This window comes from Notamacropus eugenii, chromosome 2 (assembly GCF_028372415.1).
Source record: "Notamacropus eugenii isolate mMacEug1 chromosome 2, mMacEug1.pri_v2, whole genome shotgun sequence".
Classification (NCBI taxonomy): domain Eukaryota; kingdom Metazoa; phylum Chordata; class Mammalia; order Diprotodontia; family Macropodidae; genus Notamacropus; species Notamacropus eugenii.
This window is the reverse complement of record NC_092873.1, coordinates 381,145,262-381,161,841: the sequence shown is the minus strand read 5'-3', so window position 1 is coordinate 381,161,841 and position 16,580 is coordinate 381,145,262. Positions and strand designations below refer to the sequence as shown.

At 42.4% G+C, this 16,580-nt stretch overlaps 1 protein-coding gene across 1 annotated transcript in view; it reads right to left on the bottom strand.

The window, feature by feature from the left end:
* The window catches only part of NTRK1 (neurotrophic receptor tyrosine kinase 1), a 40,711-nt gene that overhangs the window by 7,626 nt on the left and 16,505 nt on the right, over positions 1 to 16,580 (bottom strand). The window contains exons 7-14 of the mRNA XM_072647282.1: positions 7,576 to 7,714; positions 6,345 to 6,671; positions 5,689 to 5,706; positions 5,427 to 5,482; positions 4,901 to 5,003; positions 3,919 to 4,062; positions 1,489 to 1,619; positions 1,089 to 1,261 (exon numbers count right to left, since the gene is read on the bottom strand). Of these exons, the coding sequence (XP_072503383.1) occupies positions 1,089 to 1,261; positions 1,489 to 1,619; positions 3,919 to 4,062; positions 4,901 to 5,003; positions 5,427 to 5,482; positions 5,689 to 5,706; positions 6,345 to 6,671; positions 7,576 to 7,714 (1,091 nt within the window). The remainder of the gene's footprint in view (positions 1 to 1,088; positions 1,262 to 1,488; positions 1,620 to 3,918; positions 4,063 to 4,900; positions 5,004 to 5,426; positions 5,483 to 5,688; positions 5,707 to 6,344; positions 6,672 to 7,575; positions 7,715 to 16,580) is intronic.

Genomic DNA, 16,580 nt, shown 5'->3' with positions numbered 1-16,580 from the left:
CTGGGTCCTCTTTCAGAATGCCTCTCCCAACAGTCTCTTCTTTACCACTTCTATGGCCACTACTCTAGGACCTCATCACTCATATCCTAGACTATCTAGCAGCCTCCCAACTGGAATCCCTACCTCCAATTTCTAATCCCTTTAATCCAACAAACATTTATACAGTGCTTACTATATTCAAAGCACTTCACAGAGCTTCCAGGGTAATCCTTCAAAAGAACCCTTTAGATCAGGTTACTCCTCTGCTCAGAAACCTTTTGTGAGTCCCCATGATCTACCATAACATATGTTGAACTATCTGGCCTTTGAATACTTTGGGCATGAAATATATCAGTGGAACTCAGAAATGTTAGCAGAAGTGAGTATGGAAATCCCTTTAGGATATAGATGAGGTGAAGTTGAAAAAAAAATAATTAAAGCTCATCCCTCCCTCCCCCAAACTACTGTACATTATTAGTATTCTTGATGTATTCATCATTTTATAGTAAATATAATTTAAAGGAAATTTATCCTAAGTATCAAATTTTTCTCAACTAGAGCATCAGCATTTCTCTAAAGATGGTCTGGAAAAGGCCAGCCAGGGAGACACCAAACTGCTTAGCCTGGTCCTCTAGGTCAGTCATGCTCTGACCCCAAACTACATCTCTGACCTGTCCTCCTTCACGTGTCCCATGCTCCCATCAAAGTGCCAATCCTTCCCTGAACTCTCCCCTGCCTTCTAAAAGGACTTGTCCCTCATTCTCTAAGTATTTGCAAATACTCTCTCCCCATCACTGCAGATCTCTTCTCACTACTTAGCAGCATACCATCCTTCTCTGCATGCAAGGCACCTCCTTGCATGGCACCTAGGCTGCATATTCCTGAAGGAAAGTCTGCATCCTATATTTCTTTACACTCTCATCCAACATCTATCACAGCACTCAACACAGTAGACTCAGTACTAATTTACTGTATGAATGAATGAGCAAACCTTAGGGTAAGTGGAGGAGAAGAAGATAGGGAAGGATCTGGAAGGAGTAAGATTTTGGAGGGATCAGGAAAGGTAAGGTCTAGGGGCTGTACAGCCAGGCTCCCAGAGGGCTACACACCTGAGAAAACGGTTCAGGTCTCCATGTTTCATGTACTCAAAGACCATGAGCAGTGGGCGGCCCTCTGTGCAGACTCCGAAAAAGCGAACAATGTGCTGGTGCTGTAGGACAGTCAGCAGCTCCGCCTCTCTCTGGAAGTCCTGACGGGCACTCTCGGACACCTCCTTCAGGGCCTGGTGTGGGTGGCACAGGGTGGGTAGATGTGAAGGCCCAGGCTGGCAGGTATGAGTCTACCCTCAGACCCTATGTCTTGGGTCTGCCCACAGAGGCAGCATCATGCTCATCCCCACCAGCCAGCCTAATGTAATTAGGTCCCCAGTCTCCACTGGTTGAAAGGGAATAGAACCAGAACCATAGAACTGGGCTCTCTGGAACACCCACAGAAGCCCTCTGAGCTCACCTTGACAGCCACAAGCATCTTGTCCTGCTCCGGAAGCAGGTTGTGACATTCAGCCAGGAAGACCTTTCCAAAGGCACCTTCTCCCAGCTCCCATTTGAGCACAATGTCTCTGCGTTTAATGTGATGGACACCTAGGGGTGGGGGCAGCAGGGACAGTGACACAATGCAAAACAACAATTATTGAGTGCTTACTATGCGTAGAGGACAGAGCTAAGGGGCTGAGAGGAGACAGGGAAAGGACGCAAAATTTAGAGATGACAAAATCTCTGCTTTCAAACGACTTACAGTCTAGTCGGGGGATAAGACATCAACACGGACACCATGTAATATCTCATATTACAGAGAAGTGTCAGGAGCTAGGGATATAGCATTCTACTAGGGAAGAAAATTAGTATGTAGCCTCCTTTTGCTACTTAGAGATCAGCCGGGGTGTGCCAGCAGCAGGAAAGAGGGAGAAGAACCAGTATTTGAGATGGGGGTGCTCAGCTTGTGTGTGTCAGTGAGTTTGGAGGTTAAAGCCTATCAGGAGTATACCTGAGGAGAAAGCTCAGCCTGAGGGTGAGTTCAGTGAGTTTAAATGGGAGAGGAGCAGAAGGAAGAAAGCTGAGTTTTGGTGGTTCAGGTCTTCAATCCTGGCTTCTGGTGGCTGAGGGTGGTGGATCTCTTGGGCCTGGGAGTTCTGATCTGCCATGGGCTAAGCAGATTGGGTGTCCATGCAAGGGTGAGGCCCCAGGAGTAGGGGCCACCAGGTGGCCTAAGGGGTGAGCCAGCCCAAGTTGTGAACAGAGCAGGTCATAGTTCTCACACCAATCAGAGGGGCTGGTGGGTAACCCCTACACTTTCAGCCTTGGCAACAGAGGAAGACCCAGTCATCACACACACACACACACACACACACACACACACACACACACACACACACACACACACACACACACACACACACTGGAGATGGTTGGTGCCAGGGAAGTGGCTTACTAGGGACTCAAACTGGTTATTCTCACAGAGCTACGTGAAAGAGATGAATCACAGTGAGTGCTGGCCTGGGTCCTTGTCACCCTCACTCCCCTAAGCAATCTCCCAGAAGGAAAGCAAGTGATGACAAGGTGATAAGATGGGTCTCCTACAGCACATGGGAATCCTGGGTTTTCTGAGTTCCTACTTCTGTTTTGGAAAGAGATTGGCAGCTAGGTAGTGCAGTGGCCAGAGCATTTAATCTCTGCTTCATTTCCTTATCTGTAAAATGGAGATTATAATGGTAATAGCGCCTGCCTTCCAGGGTTGTTGTGAGGATCAATGAGAAAATAATTGTAAGGCATTTAGCATAATGCCTGGTACCTAGCACTATGTAAATGCTGGCTATTATATTACTATTATCATTATTATTATTAGGGGGACAAGATGACCAAGGACATGGTGGTTTTGTAACAAAGAAAAGAATTTGCGAGGTGCTTGAAAAATGCTGCACGAAGTCTGAGAGGAGAAGGTTGTGGCTGGCTGGGGCATCAGAGGACGCTTTCTGGAGGAGGCAGCATTTCAGCTGGATTTCACAGATTTTGAAGATAGAAATGCAGGGATAGAAAGGGAGGGGACACATTCCAGATATAGAGGAAATATATGAACGCAAAAGGACGAATGTCAGACACAGCAGGATATATGTAGAAAGCAAAGAACTTTGTCAAGAGCATACATGTGTGGAGTGGAGGGCAGGTTGGATCATGGAAGGCCTTAATGGTAGGATCAGGAGTTTAAATTACTTGATGGGCAATAGGAAGTCATTTAAGATCTTTGAGTATAGCTGTGACAAACATAAAGATGACTCTGGAAGTCCCGTGGAGGATGGACAAAAGGAAGATATGGTAGAAGTAAAAAAAAAAACACCTGTTAGGTGACTCTTATAGTATTTCAGTCAGGCAGAAATGAGGGCCTACATCAGGGCAGCTAGGTGACACAATGGATAGAGCACTGGGCCTAGAGTTGGCAAGACCTGAATTCAAATCCAGCCTCAGATACTTTTTAGCTGTGTGAGCCTGGGTAAGTCACTTAACCCTGCTTGCCTCAGTTCCCTCATCTATAAAATGAGCTGGAGAAGAAAATGGCAAACCACTCCAATATCTTTGCCAAGAAAACTCCAAAAGGGGTCATGGAGAGTCAGACAGGACTAAAAACAGAAAATACATAAAATATTCACCTCCTATCTAGCAATTCATGATGTTAGGATGGGAGGCATGATTTTATATTTTTTGCTAAATTACTGACTGGTAGACTGTCTGAAGGCAGAATTTCTTTAGCCTGTTTAACCATGGTGGATGGGCAGAAAAGTAGGAGCTGGGTTGAGGAGGGTTCTATGGCTGCCAGGCTAAACCCTAGTGAGTGATGAGGGCCACCATCTCACCAGTATGAAGGCTCACTTTCCCCATCCCCCCTTACAGGCATCACTGAAGTATTGTGGATTCTCAATGATGTGTCCCTGTAGCCCGGATCCCTTTCCCTCAGGAGATAGGGAGCTGTTTCCCAGAGTCATGAAATGGAGGGACATGGCCAGACCTTCATCGGGGGCCAGCACCGCAGGACCTAGGGACAAGTCAGAAGAAAACTGACAATCACCATGCCCCAATCTCATCTTCCCCTCCACATCCCCAGTGTCCAGACACCACCCCCAAGTGCATGGTCATATTAAGGTTAGGAGAGTAATCAAGAGATCCAACCCCATTATCCCCTAGCACAGACACCTGAGCATCTCAAAGTATGCAGGATTGGTCCTGAGACTCTAAAAGTTGGGGGCACTCTAGACAGAGGAATAAAGGAGACCTGGAGGGTGGGGCACTGGTGGTTGCTCTTGGCTGAGTTCCTGATTAGCCTCAGGCCCCCACGGGTACTGCAGACACCCCTCCCTCCCTCAGGACCCCAGGTCTCCCAGAATCACTTAGTGCTTGACTCTGATCCAGCCACAAATTAGTAGCTATTGCTGCTGCTAATACTAAACCTCCCCCCCCCCACTACATACACAAACCCAGCCCCCAGAACACACACACAGGGCAGAGTCAGGGTATCAAGAGAGACAGAAACACAGAAAAGAAGAGAGAAATGCTGTCAGGGAGAGAAACAGAGAGATGGAGATACAGACACATCAAGAAACTGAGGCACAGAGGGGTACCAAGACAGTGCTTCCAAACACTTGATGGACAGAAATGAAAAGATGCTGAATGAAGGAGTGAAATTAACTAAATGGCCCAGAGGGGGTTTATAAACAAAGAGATGCTGAGAAACGGACATACAGAAGGGCAAGCAACGCTCAGCGAGACTGTGGAGAAACACAGAGGCAGCAAAAGAGACGTGGAGACACAATGAAAGACAATGAATAACAGGGAGACAGAGACATCATCCGGCCCAGGGCCACCCTCTAGCTCACGGTTGATTCCAAATTTGCTTCTCCGGCCACATTTGTTGAGAAGAAGAAGCAGGACAAAGAGAAAGAGGCAGGCAAAAACAGCTAGGCCCACTGCCACTGAGACCTAGGAGAGGAGGATAGGGTTAGACACAAGTGGGTCAAAAGTTGCTCTCAGGACCCCTAATCTCTCCAGACTCCCCTCCCAATAGGACCCAATGGCTGGAGTCTCCCAAGCCCTACCCTCTCTTCTCCTCTCTATTTCATGGGGGCCCAGGTATCATGTTATCTTCTCTCTCCCAATAACCCCAATGGTACAACTTTGACCTAAGTGGGTATAGTCAGTCTCTATGAAACCACTCTATTGACACAGGAGGAATTATCAGTAGAAGGGGAGAAGGGCAGAGACTTGGAGAACATTGACATCGTGCACATGTGTCTATTATTTTGAGTCAAATGACTTTGACTCCAACCCCCTCATGTAGCTAGCAGTCCTCTGTGTCTTAGCCAGCTTCTCCTAACTCTAATCAACCCTGGTCTCTGTTCTCACCCCAAAAGATGGGTCTTCTTTCTTCTCCACAGGGTCCCCAGAAGTGCTATTGGTTGCTGTATAAAGATGGAGAAGCGTAAACAGTGACAAGCCCTGTACCCCACCTTCAACCCAGTTCCCATTCCTAGGCTGAGTTTCCCATTTCTCTAAAAGAGGTTGAATGTTCCCTATAACCAATGCACTCATTACCCTCCACCCTTCCCTGAAGATTGGGACCAAATGTGCTCTCCTGACTCAGGGGAAATTGGGATGTGATACTTACCTCCTGGGGAATAAGAAACTGCAGAGGAGAAAAGATGAAAAAGGGGGAAAGAGGAGTCAGTGGGTTGAGAAACATTAGTGAGCCCCAGCCTATATCCCCTCACCCAACAGATAAGAGAGGAATAAGGAATGCTGCTCATCTCAAGGATGAATGCAGGAACAATGAGAAGAGAGGTCATTTCCCAGCTGAATCACAGTGGTAGCAGAAATGGAGTAGGGAATGTTAAAAAACAGGGGATGGAATAGTTATCTCTATCCCTTCTCTGCTGGGCTACTGTGAGAGAAGGAAAAAGGGAACCCAATAATACAGGGACTTGGAACCTAGGTGCATGGCTCCCATCCTAGCCAGGTTGTAGTGATGATGAAGGTGGTGGATATGGCGAAATGGGGACCTAGAACTCTGACTCCCAATTCAATGTTCTTTCCATTGCATCATGTTGGGATGCCGGAACTGCTGGGTGCTCTTCCCTGGACAGGGCACACAATAGAGGGACTAGTCAGAGCCTTTCCTATTCCAAACCTTGAGGAAGAGGTCTCTGAGGGAAGACTGAGGGGTCATGGTGGGGTTATTCCCAGATATTGGACTCCCTTCCCTGGTCAGATCACAGGTCTATGTGTGTGTCACAGGGGATGGTGGGTTCTGGGAGGGCTGCCTACCAGGAATGGGATCCTCAGGGTTGAACTGGAAAGGATTGTCCATGAAGGAAACTATCACAGAGTCAGTGGCCCGCCCCCCAGGATTGGAGGCCTCCAGGGTATAATTGCCATTGTTGACATGTGTGGGCTGGTTAAGTCGTAGGCATCCATGCCTCATGGTTTCGTTGGCTGCCTGTTCCAAGAACTCCGTGAAGATGAAGGTGGTTTCATTGAGCAAGTGGCCATTGAAGCGCCACGTGAGGGTGGGAGGTGGCTGCCCATCCACAGAGAAAGGGATGCACCAGTGGTGCTGGGAGACTGCCTCTTGGAGATGCACTCTGGATGGAACTGTTTCCCAGGAGGGAAGGGGGACAGAGAAAGAGAGAACCACAGAATCAGAGAATTCACAGCTAAAAGAGCCAGTAGAAATCATGCAATACAATCCCCGCATCTGACAGATAAAGAATAGGACACCCTGGGAAGTTCAGTGACTTGCCTGAGGTAACAGCTATTAAACTGAGGTTTGAATTTAGGTTCTCTGCCTCCAAATCCAGGGCTCTAAGCATTACCCCATGCCCAGTTGGCCTGAGAGAAATTATACCATAGACTAAGAATGTTAGGTTTTGGGCCTAAGACATAAGACGCTGGGCTTTAGAAAGAAGTCAGATTATGTGGTAAAAAGACCGAAAGAGCACCAAGCTTCAAGTCGAGTAAAACTGAGCAGTCGGCCTAAAGAAAACTTCAGCAACAAGTCTTTTTGGAAAATCAAAGTGGGAACAATAAAAAATAAATAAAATTTTAAAAAATAAAATACATAATTTTGGGGCAGGGGAATGAAAGTGGGAGGCAAGCCCAGGAAAAGTGGGCACTGAGCCTAGAAAAAATCAGATGGGAAAGGGACTTTTTAAAAAAAGGATGTGAAGCCAAGAGCCTAAAAACAATTGAATAGTAGATATAAAGGAACTAAGTATCAAGAAGAAAGGAAACCAGGATGTGGGACTAAAAAAAAAAATCGAATTATCTCAATCATTCAAATCTTTGCCCTGGAAAAATCCCATCCCCAGCCCCCTAAATTCTATTCTCTGTATCAGGTTCTCCTGGGACTTTGAAGGAACAGCTGTGGGGCAGCTGTGGACACCTCCCCCCCACCTCCCTATGCCTCCCATTCCCCATTCCACATCCCCTTGGAGCTCAGGCCTAGAGGAGACAGAGGAATCCTGCCCCCATGAGACCATGGAACCCGAGGACTCACAGGTAACGTTGACCTGGACAGAGAGCTCAGTCCGATTCACATCATTCTCAGCCCAGCAAGTCACATTCTTCCTGTTGAGGTCACTGGAGACATTGACCAGGATCAGCGATAAGGAAGAGAGATTCCCAGATTCCAGGGACTAGGAGAGAGAAGGAATAGATCACAGAAAGCTTTCTGGAAGAGGCTAAGATTTATAAACTCTAGAACTGGAATAGGACTTGGAAAACTTCTGATTGAGCCCCTTTATTTTACAAATGAAGAAACAGAGGCACAAAGAAAGAAAATGATTTGCCCCAAACCACAAAGCAAAGCTAAGATTCAAACCCAAGTCTTCTGACTCCAAATACCAGTGGTTGCTCCAATTCTGGAAAGCCAAGTTAGGGGAAGGTACATTACAGCCTTAAGGGGGTGGGGACAGACTAAATATTCTCTAGAATTGGGAGCTCTGGTGATCTTTTTTTGGATGTACAGGAAGGGGGATTTCATAACCCAGACAAGAGAGAACTAATGAAGAGGAGGAAATAGTCTATGGAAAGTGACATAATCAGTGAAATGCCTCTTCCTTCTCTTTTCATATTTATACCTCTCTGAAAACTAGAATTCTTTCAGGGAAATAGTACATGCCTAACAGATACTTGTTGAATTAATTCAATGAATACATGAAGGAAAAGTCTGAGAACCTAAAAGAAAGAAGAAGAAAAAAGATGTGTGTAACCCAGAGACACAGAAATCTCCTGCACTAAAGGTGAGGGCTTCATATCCTTGTTCCAAATCTATTTATTCCTGCTTTATGAGTTCTAACAAACTTACTTATGTGTCTTCTCAGTCCACAGCATACTAAATTCAAACATACAACATATTAAAATCCAAAAATGGTCATGGGAAGGAATCTCTGTCAGAGGCAGACACTCTAGCTTTTAGAAGGGAAAGCTGATGGTAAGAGAGAAAAGGACAGAACTATACAAAGAAAAGAATTGGAAAAATGGAAGGGGCAAATGGTACTCTTTCAACTTACCTCAATTTCTCAATAATATATCTATATTCAGTATCCTGAGTCAACAATGACTCACCATTTCTATGGAACTTCAAGGTAGGAATGTGCTAGTAAATGTTTAATAACTGTGTTTCCCTCCCTACTCCACCCTCACTCCCAAAGTACCCAGGAAATACACCTTTAAGTTTAGTTTGCATTATTAACACTTTCTCAAATATAGACAATCAACAAAACATTAAATCAAGCCCTGATTTGCAGATTTGCCTGTGGTACAAATGCTCACACTGAAAATTTCACAATAGGTTCTGGGATCCTATTTGAGCTGGTTCCAGCACACCCCTGTCTTAAAGTTCACAAAGTATTTTTCTTAGAATAGCCCTATGAGGTAGTTACTGTGTATGTTTTAGTTCTCTGTACTAGTGTCTTAATGCCCCACTGGACTATAAACTCCATGAGGGCAAGAATTAAGTCTCACTCAAGGTTTTTATCTTCTCCAACGCTAAGTAGCAATGCTTTGTACATAGGAAATATTTCATAATTTTATTTTATTTTTTGCTGTCACATTACAAGTATTCTTATTCCCATTTTATGGATGAGGAAACTGAGGCCCAAAGAAGTCAAACAATTTGTTTTGACTGGCAAAGCCAGAACTCAAACCTAGGCTTTTTAACTTGAAAGTAAGTGCTCTTTCCATAACACCCCAAGGACAGCTATAATTAAGGACTAAAAGATAGTCATGAGAAAGACAGACTAGACTTTTTCTATGTGACCCTTCAGGGCAAAACTAAAAACAATGGGTAAAAATGGTGAAGGGGATGATTTAGGTTTGACTTAAGTATAATATGAACTAAAAATCAGAGCTATTCAAGAGTGAAGTGGGCTCTCTGAGGAAGTTGTGTACTCCCCTTCCTCAGAAGTCTTCAAAGTTTGGATGACCATCTAATCTGTAAGATCTGTCACAAAGAAGATGCTTCTTCAGTATGGGTTGAACCAAGTGTCCTCTTAACTCCAAAACGTTATGATTCCATGATCTCAAAATCACAGGATAGCAGAGTGAGGATGGAACTTGAACCGTATGATATTAGAACACAAAAAATAAAATATTAGAACTTGAAAAGACATTAGAGCATAGACGTTAAAGCTGGGAGAGCCTTTAAGAGAAAGTCAGAACACAGAATGTTAAAACTGGACAAGACTGTACAGCACAGAATGCTAATGTTAGGACATACCTTAAGAATGTCAGAACCTTGGAGAACATTGAGTCTAACTCTTTCATTTTCCTAGCAAGGAAACTGAAGCCAAAACAAGGAAATGACTTGCCCAAGATCACACACTGAGTTAATGGCCAAGAAAAGGAGTCAGGAATTCCCTCCCCCTCAGACAATCTAGAGCTCTTTACTTTATAAATATAGTAGTAGATGGGTCAATGTTTTCCAGGGGAATTACCACCAAAAATAAGACAAAACTGGGAGGATCTGAAGAAGTGGAAGGAAATTTTGACCAATGTTAGGAGGTTGAAGGTCATCGAATGAGACCCAGGAGAAAGGGAAGATAGCCCAATGAACATTTTGAGCTAAAGAATAGATAAGGCTCTTTCTTCCCAAAGAAGAAGAGGGATGAATCTCCTGAAGAGGTCATGCTTTTCCTTAAAAGAAATAATCACGTGGACTCATTGGTGCTATGGAATAAGAGATGAGAGAGGCCTTTCCAGGCATGTATCCAGGACATGACAGAAGACCTTTCAAGAAATGTCAATCCATTTCTGATGATTCATATGGGCCCAAACAATACTGATAAGGAATCCAGAAAGCCTTGTTAAAGATCATTAAGTCTTGGGCAAGAAACTAAATCTCAGGGGCATGAAATGACACTTGCCCTTTAAAGGCAAGAAGTTCAGAAGTGAAAGGCAGATTTGGGAAATAAATAGTTAAGAAGATGTTATCTGAAAATGAGACTTGAATTTCTGGACCATGATATAAAATACAGGAATGACAGGCTCCTGGCCAAGGACGAAGTATACCTGACAAGCACTAATGAAAGAATGAATTTGCCTGGAGTCTTGCAAATCTAACAAAGAGTGATTTAAATTAAAAAAGAAGGCAAAAGGAGGATATTGCCAACATATATCCAGCAAGTTAGATGCCATAGATAACAGCATCAATGTAAGAAAAAGAGGCACCCAAATTTTCATAAGATACAAAACCCAAGAAACAAGATGGTAATAAAACCCATGGACTCAGATGTCTACACAGAAATGCACAAAGTGTGGTTACAATGCAAGATAAATTAGAGATACTAATATCTGAAAAAGCAAAATTACCTTCTTAGCCTCAGTGAGATTTGATAGAACAAAACCCATGACTATAATAGAGTTCCTTCTTCTAAATGAATAGAATGGGTAAAGAGAGTCAGTGGAGTAACACTATATACTACATATTGTATACTAAGGCAATATGGTCATGTAAGAAAACCAGAGGGAGAAAGACTAGCAGTGAACACTTGGGTGAAAATCAACAGAGGCAAGAACAGAAGTGACATGGTTATTGGAGTATATTATAGATGAAGATGAAGTTGATTGGAAATTTGGGAAGGAGATCACAAGTCAGGCATGAAGGCATGAGTATTATAACAAGAGGTGGCTTCCATTATCTGGACATGGGCTGGGCTTATCTCTATGTCCCAAGGAAGAACAAGGATAGAGACTAGGTTTAGAACTTCACTAGAATAAGGAATTCTTTTTTTTTTTTGGCAATTTATAGTCTTAGAGCAGGGATGGGGAACCTACAGCCTTGAGGCCACATGTGGCTTTCTAGGTCATTGAGTAAGTCTTTTCACTGAGTCCAAGTTTTACAGAAAAAAAGCCTTTTATTAAGGGGATTTGTTCTGTGAAGTTTGAATTCAAAGGACCACACTTGAAGACCTAGAGGACCACATGTGGCCTCAAGGCTGCAGGTGCCCACCCCTGTCTTACAGAGTTGCCTAGCACACCAAGAGGTTCAATGATTTGCTCAGGGTGACACAGCCAATATGTGTCAGAGTGGAACCAAGGTTATCATGACTCTGAGGTCAGTTTTCTATCCATTGCATCTTACTATTTCCAGGAGCTGCCAATAATTTCTTGACTTGCTTTGATGATAATTCCATCTTCAAATGGTAAAGAAAGTAATGAGAAGCAGCTGATGGTAAAGAGAGTAGAGCATTAGACCTGAAATCAGGAAGACATGAGTTCAAATGTAGCTTCAGACACTCATCAGTCGTGGTAAGTTCTGAAGCACCTGGGCAAATCATTTAACCTCTCTCTGCCTCAGTTTCCCCATCTGTAAAATGGGGATAATAATAGCATCTTCTCCCAGGGCTACTGTGAGGATCAATGAGATAGTATTTATAAAGTCCTTTGGAAGCCCTAAAGTACTATATGAGTGCTAGTTATTAATATTAACTAATATAACTTTTATCTTAGATCTGATTCTCAACAAGGAAAAAACTGATTTCTGGTATAGAAAATATGGGAATCTTTGGGGGAATTCTGTCTTAGAATTCATGATAGGGAAGAAGAAAATCAGATAGTCTGACAAGCACCCTAGGCAATAGGAGAGTAGGCCTCAAAACATTCAGAAAGAGGACATGTCAGATCTCATGGTCTCAAATTCTACAAGCAAAGTCAGCCAGAGAAGGATGGTAAGCCTTCAAGATTGAAATTCTGAAGACACAAAGAGCTACAGTCCTGACGAGAAAAAAAAGACAGATGTCTAAAGAACCAATGTGGAAGCATAAGGATTTTATCAAGTAGTTAATATTTCAAAACCCTCACAAAGCAGAAAGAAGCACAGGTAATAGAAGAACATGAGATCTTTTTTAAAAAAACATAATTGGGGTTAAGTGACTTGCCCAGGGTCACACAAGCTAATAAGTGTCTGAGGCTGGATTTGAACTCAGGTCCTCCTGACTATCTACTGCACCACCTAGCTGCTCCTGATGAGGTCTTTCTTGGTCCTTCCTCCCTACCTTCTACTTTCTTCCCCCACAATTATTTTGTATATACTCATTCATGTACATATTGTCTTTCCTAATAGCTCTTTAAGGGAAAAGAGTTCCTTTTTTGTCTTTTTATCCTGTGCTTAGCACAGTGTTTGGTACATAGTAGAGGTCTAGTGAGTACTTGCTAATTGATGAATATATGGTCCACTAGGAACTGTGCCAAAAGCACTAAAGATTAGAATTTGTTGAGAATGAGGAAGGTCAAGGATAATATTAGGGTTTGATTTTTTTTTTTAGTGACATTGGGAAAAAATTAGAATTCAAGAGACTAGAACTATTACTCAAGGTGGTTGAATTGACACTCTAATGGATGTTGGAGAGAAGGCAAGACTTCTCAGTTCTGGTTTTGCTTCTGTTTTTTCTGCCAAAGAGAATGAATTTTGAATGGGAAAAAACAGAATAAAAATGATTAATAGGGAGCCTGAATTAGAGGATCTCTAAGGTCCTTTCCAACTTAAAGCTATTATCCTACAACCCAGCTATCCTTGATGAGTTCAAATCACCAACCTCAAATAAAATACATCATACTATGCTGAAATAACTGCTAGATATGATTGCAAAGTAATACTGCAGTATCACAGGTAACAAAAGAGATAACACAAGATTGGTGATGGGCAAGTATTGTCCTGATTTTTTTTTAAACTGAAAAGAATCACTTTCAAATTATAGGGTAGTGAGCTTGACTTTGGTTCCTGGCAAAATTCTTCCACATATTAATTAAAGGAATGGTTAGTGAATAGGTAAGACTGGTGATCATATGGGCCATACTGCCTTAATCAAGAATGGGTCAGGAAAGACTAACCTTGTTTCCTTTTTTTCGTAGAATTGCTAGGCAAGTTCCTAGATAAGGAGAATTATTTAGGTATAATTTGCCTAGATTTTAGCAAAACACTTGATAAAGTCCCTGAAGCATTTCTTATGAAAGAGATGAATAGGTGTGGGCTAAATGATAGCAGTTAGGTGTATTTGTAAATGATTTCAAGTCATTAAATCCTCACAGAGGCAGGATTCAAATCTAGATTCTAGATTCATCTTGAGATTCATCCCTCTGGGTCTATCACACCATGCTTGGAGCAGAATGCAGTGCAGTGTGGGCCATGCCAGTGCCAGCACAGACGGGAACTGAGTAGACCTTGGGGAGACTGAATCTCTCACACCTGTGGCAGTTTCCAGACTTCAGGAACTCAAAACACGAGGATAAAATTGGAAGGTCAGTGGAAAAAGCCTGTGAGACCAGTGCTAGAGAGTGGAGTGGTCTGGCCCCAGCCCTAGGGCAGCATAGGGGGAAGGGGGCTGAGGAACCTGCAGCAGTCACAGCAGCAGCAGGGGCAGAGACAGCGACTCTTTCTGGAGCTCCAGGCCCACAGATTGTGGGGGGATCAAGCAGCTTACAGTACACCCCCCATCCCCACTGGAAGCAGAGAACTATCTTGACAAAGAACTCAAAAGTCAAGTAAATGGCTGGGGAAATGACAAAAACCAGAAAAAGAATCAGACTGTAGAATCTTACCTTAGTGACAAGGAGAACCAAAGCATGAAAACGGAAGAAAACAAAGTCAAAGCACCTCCATCAAAAGCCTCCAAGAAATATATGAATTGGTCTCAGGTCATAGAAGAGCTCAAAAAGGATTTTGAAAATCAAATAAGAGAAGTAGAACAAAAATTGGGAAGAGAAATGAGAGTGATGCAAGAAAATCATGAAAAGCAAGTCAACCACTTGCTAAAGGATACCCCAAAAAATGCTTAAGAAAATAACACTATAAAAAATAGACTAACTCAATTGGCAAAACAGGTCCAAAAAGCCAATGAGGAGAAGAATGCTTAAAAAGCAGAATTAGCCAAATGGAAAAGGAGATTCAAAAGCTCACTGAAGAAAATAGTTCTTTAAAAATTACAATGGAACAGATGGAGGCTAATGACTTTATGAGAAACCAAGAAGTCACAAAACAAAATCAAAAGAATGAAAAAATGGAAGATAATGTGAAATATCTCATTGGAAAAACAACTGACCTGGAAAATAGATCCAGGAGAGACAATTTAAAAATTATGGGACTACCTGAAAGCCATGATCAAAAAAAGAGCCTAGGCATCATCTTTCCTGAAATTATCAAGGAAAACTACCCTGATATTCTAGAACCAGAGGGCAAAATAAATATTGAATGAATCACCAATCACCTCCCAAAAAACATCTGAAAAGAAAAACTCCTAGGAATATTGCAGCCAAATTTCAGAGTTCCCAAATCAAGGAGAAAATATTGCAAGCAGCCAGAAAGAAACAATTTGAGTATTTTGGAAATACAATCAGGATAACACAAGATCTAGCAGCTTCTACATTAAGGGGTAGAAGGACTTGGAATATGATATTCCAGAAGTCAAAGGAACTAGGATTAAAACCAAGAATCACCTACCCAGCAAAACTGAGTATAATATTTCAGGGAAAAAGATGGATATTCAATGAAATAGAGGACTTTCAAGCATTCATGATGAAAAAACCAGAGCTGCATAGAAAATTTTACTTTCAGTCACAAGAATCAAGAGAAGCATCAAAAGGTAAACAAGAAAGAGAAGTCATAAGGGACTTACTAAAGTTGAACTGTTTACATTCCTACATGGAAAGATAATATTTGTAACTCTTGAGACTTTTCTCAGTATTTGGGTAGTTGGAGGAGGGATTATGTACATTATAAACAGAGGACACAGGGTGAGTTGAATAGGAAGGAATGATATCAAAAAAATAAAATTAAGGAGTGAGAGAGGAATGTAAAAGGAGAAATGGAATGGGGCAAATTATCTCCCATAAAAGAGGCAAGAAAAAGCTTTTTCAATGGAGGGGAAAAGGAGGGAGGTGAGAGGGAAAAAGTGAAGCTTACTGTCATCACATTTGGCTTAAGAGGTAATAATGTGCACACCCAATTTGGTATGAAAATCTATTTTACACTACAGGAAAGTAGGGGAGAAGGGGATAAGTGGGGTGTGAGGGGGATGAGAGAAGGGAGGACAAATGGAAGGAGAGGGTAATTAGGAGATTCAGCCCTCTCTCTATGGTGGCATGTCGTGATTGCGTCTCTGCCTCTCCATTTCACAGAGTGACAGAATTTCAGAGTAGAATGCAATGGTCAGACCCAAAGTCCATGTTTCAATATCAACTTGGATTGAAGTCTTTGGAGAATGCCGCATAGATCCATGCTTGATTTTGTGATGTTTCACATTATTACTGGCATGGATCGATGGCACATTTATCAAATTTGTTGATGACATAAAGCTGAAGGCGATAGCTAATATATTGGATATGTATTCTTATGGACCATTTGTGCCTGGCCTGTGATAGAGCCTTCTGAGCTCATACTGGACACATTATATCTTGACCCCAACATAGTGATGTCATTTTAGTCCTCTTTGAGAACAAAGGACAACAACCAACCAACACTGGATAACAGTCATGATTCCAAAAGACTAACAGTTTCAAATATTAGAATGAATCTAATAAGATGAAACTAAAAAGGTATAAATGTAAAGTCTTACTCTTGGGTTCAAAAAACCAATTTAACAGGTACATGATAGGAGAGGCATGGAGTGATGGTAATTTATCTGAGAAAGATCTCTGGATTTTAGGAAACTGCAGACTCAATATGAGTCAACAATATAATATGGCAACCAGAAAAAAATTATGCAATCTTAGCTACTTTAAGCGAGGGATAGTATCCAGGAATAAGGAGATGATAGTTCCATTTTACTCTGCCCTGGTCAGGACACATTTGAAATATTTGTGTTCAGTAAAGACACTGGAATGTGTCCAAAGGATTTCTTGAACAACCTAAAATTGTTTAGTCTATAGAAGAAAAGACAGGGAGAACATGATGATTGTCTTCAAGCATCTGGAGAGTTGCCATATGAATGATGAATTAGAATTGCTCTTCTTAATCCCAGAGGGAAAAGCAGGAGAGATGGATAGAAGTTAAAAACATGCCTATTT